At 52.5% G+C, this 2,909-nt stretch overlaps 1 protein-coding gene across 1 annotated transcript in view; it reads left to right on the plus strand.

The window, feature by feature from the left end:
• The window catches only part of RNF213 (ring finger protein 213), a 56,248-nt gene that overhangs the window by 3,557 nt on the left and 49,782 nt on the right, over positions 1-2,909 (plus strand). The window contains 1 exon segment of the mRNA XM_010578546.1: positions 916-930. Coding sequence (XP_010576848.1) covers positions 916-930 — 15 coding nt within the window.

Genomic DNA, 2,909 nt, shown 5'->3' on the forward strand with positions numbered 1-2,909 from the left:
CCCCCCCCGCTCAGGCTGGGAGCCGCAGACAGCCCCACCCCTTGCCCGCCAGCCCTCACCTAACGGGTCTCATTTGCATTCCTCCGCCCCTTCGCCACGCCATTGGCCTATCCACCCGGCTCGTTTGCATATCTACCCGGCAGAGGGGGGGAGCTGGCGTTTCTCCGCAGGGAACGAACAACGCTTCATTTGCATATAGGCTCCGCCCAAGGGATTAGCCCCGCCTCCGCCCCGGGCGGTGCAGGTGAGGGCGGGGGGCTGTGGCCCGAGGGTCCCGGCCCGGCCCCAACCCTCCCCCGGTGCAGCCCGGGGGGGACCGGGGGTCCCGGCACTGCCTGGCGGGAGCAGCACCCTGCAGACCTCCGGGCTGTCGGAGCCAGGGAGCGGGGCCTGCCAGTGAGGCCGCCGGAGCCCGCCTTGGCGGCGGGATATGGGGTTCGTCCCGCCTCAGGGCCCGCTGGGCCGCGCTGCCCTCGCTGTGCCCTGCCGGGGCTGGCGCCTTCCCAAAAGCCGTTGGTTTTAGAAGGTCTCCGCGCAGAGTGGAGTAGCTGGTTTTATCTGTTTATTTTTTAAAGTGTTTGTGGTCCCCCCCTGGCGCAGCTGAGGGAAGCGGCTGTTTGCTGGGGCCCGGCCGGCGAAGCCCCCGCCCCTGAGGGCCTTTTGTTTCCTGAAAATGAAACCAGAGCCGGGAGGCAGGTTATGTGACAGAGGTTCATTACTTCACATTAATATTTCTATTTCTCTCTCTGCCCCATCCTTTTCTCTCCCTCTGTGGCTCTGAAAAGCTTATCGTGGTGTATGTGGCTGGGAAACATGAAGTGCCGTGTGTGTCGCTTTGTTTCTGGGGATGATTCTCCTGGTTCTTGCAGCAAGTGTGGGGCCCAGCTGGCTCCCTTCGCCAGCACTGGGGACGAGGATTCAGGTACGAGGGTGCGATGTGGGGTGAGCTTGGGGACGATGTGGGGGGGCTGGCATGCCCTGGGGCTGCACGGTGACCAGTGGCTGCAGGTGTCCACTGGTTCTTGTGTTAGCCCCAGTGCTTGTGTAGGTCTGGGCTGCTCTGCTCTGGCCAGGTCATTACATGCTGCTCCTGTCTCAAGTTTCCCATGCATTACTGGCCAGAGAGGGAGTTTTCCTCGCTTTGCAGTGACTGGCAGGGGACAGAGAGAGAAGCTTGCTGACACCTCCTACGCACATTCTCCACACTCAGATCTGCGGTGTTTAACTAGTTTCTCAATGAACTAGTGCCGCTTTTATGGAATGCTGTATTACAAAGAGCGGTCTAGTCCCTCTTGAACCAGAATTTCCTATCTTCAGCTTATTGTTAGGTTTAGAATTCACTCCCTGAATTTCTGCTTGATAACATGCTAATTCTGCCTATGCGAACAGTAACAGAATCAAGTACACAATTAATGCAGTTGCACTGCGGGAAATATTTCCTAATCCTTTATTTGCTTAAAGAGAATGAACTGGGCCACCAGAACTGCTTTTGGTTTGTTGATATGAAGAAGTAGGATCCTAAAAGAATACACTAAATCAGAATCAGCCTGCTGTAGTCTCGACAAGATCAATTCTTAGCACATCCCTCTGCAATCCAGAATGGCAAGGGAGCAAACCCAGGATCTCCAGCTCTTAAATGCTGGAGAAACATCCAAAGAATCTGTTCTGGTGGTGCAAAAGCTTTGTACCTGCTTCTGGCAATGATTAAAGGTGGAAGGAGTTGTAGTGCTTTACCAATACGCTTTCTGGGGGACCAGGGAGTTCCACCAAGTAAATGTGTGCAGGTCAAGCCCTGTCAACAGTCACTGAGGAGCAGGAAGAGCTCACGGAAGAGTTTAAACTCTTCAGATAATGGCATGATAGTAAATTGGATGTGAAACAATATTGCAAAGGGTGCCTGCTTGAGGTACAAAACAACCAGCTGTCATTAAGCATGGTGCAGCCTTTGGGTTGTAATACTCAAAGGGGCTGTGAGCTACCTTCACTGTGATTTTTGTGCTCCTGCTCCCAAAAAATACTGAGAGGAAATCAATGTCTCTTGGTGTTGATTGATCTCCACTCAAAGAGGTTAAAAGCTTTTGCTCTCAAAATTGGGTTAGAGGCAGTGCTGAAGAGCCTGTGAAACAGGTCTGCAGAAGGTAGAGATCTATTCTGATGCCTGGCTTGGATCTGAGCTGCCTTTTCACAGGTTTTAAGGGCTGGATGAAATTGTTGAAGATAAAAAGGGAGTTTCCCATGACTTCCTGGGCACAGCACTCAGCTGCCTGGTAGAATTCACACGGCCAGTCCAGAAGGCTGTGAAAGGTGACGAGTGCCCATGTATTGTCACTGCATGTCTTGAGGGTCCTTGAGCATTTTGACAGGCAGTTGTGGTTCCCCATGCCTGCTGCTTTGTCCAGTAGCATGTTAGCTGAAGGTAGGATAGGGATAGATCAATACCTCAGTACAATGGTTTCTTATCTTAATTATTCTGCTACTGACGGCATGGGCCTTGGAGAGGGAAGGAGGCTGTGCTAGGGAGGATGGTGTCTTTGCTAGTGGTAGCTGTTGAGCAGGGAACAGCAAAGCAACTCCTCTGTGTTCAATTGATACATTTAGTCAGTGCATATTCTGCTTGCTTGCCACCAGCTGAGAACTGTTTTCTTTCTTACTGTTTAGTTTAACAATGAACTTTGCCTCATTGCAGAAAGAAGAGAGGTGAAGCTCGCTCCAGTCCCTGATACAGGAGCGGAGCCTGGAGAACAGGTGAGGGGAGAAGGTGCTGATGGCCCTTCTTCCACCACTGAAATAACGGAGGAGGAGGGATCACTGATGGAGAATGCAAGACCTCTGATCAATACTTCAGAGATCACATCTGAATGCACTTCAGGTGGGCCTCCTTCCTCTACTGAAAAACAGGAGGAGGAGGA

The sequence above is a fragment of the Haliaeetus leucocephalus genome, unplaced genomic scaffold (genome assembly GCF_000737465.1).
Source record: "Haliaeetus leucocephalus isolate CR32 unplaced genomic scaffold, Haliaeetus_leucocephalus-4.0 Scaffold646, whole genome shotgun sequence".
Taxonomy (NCBI): Eukaryota; Metazoa; Chordata; class Aves; order Accipitriformes; family Accipitridae; genus Haliaeetus; species Haliaeetus leucocephalus.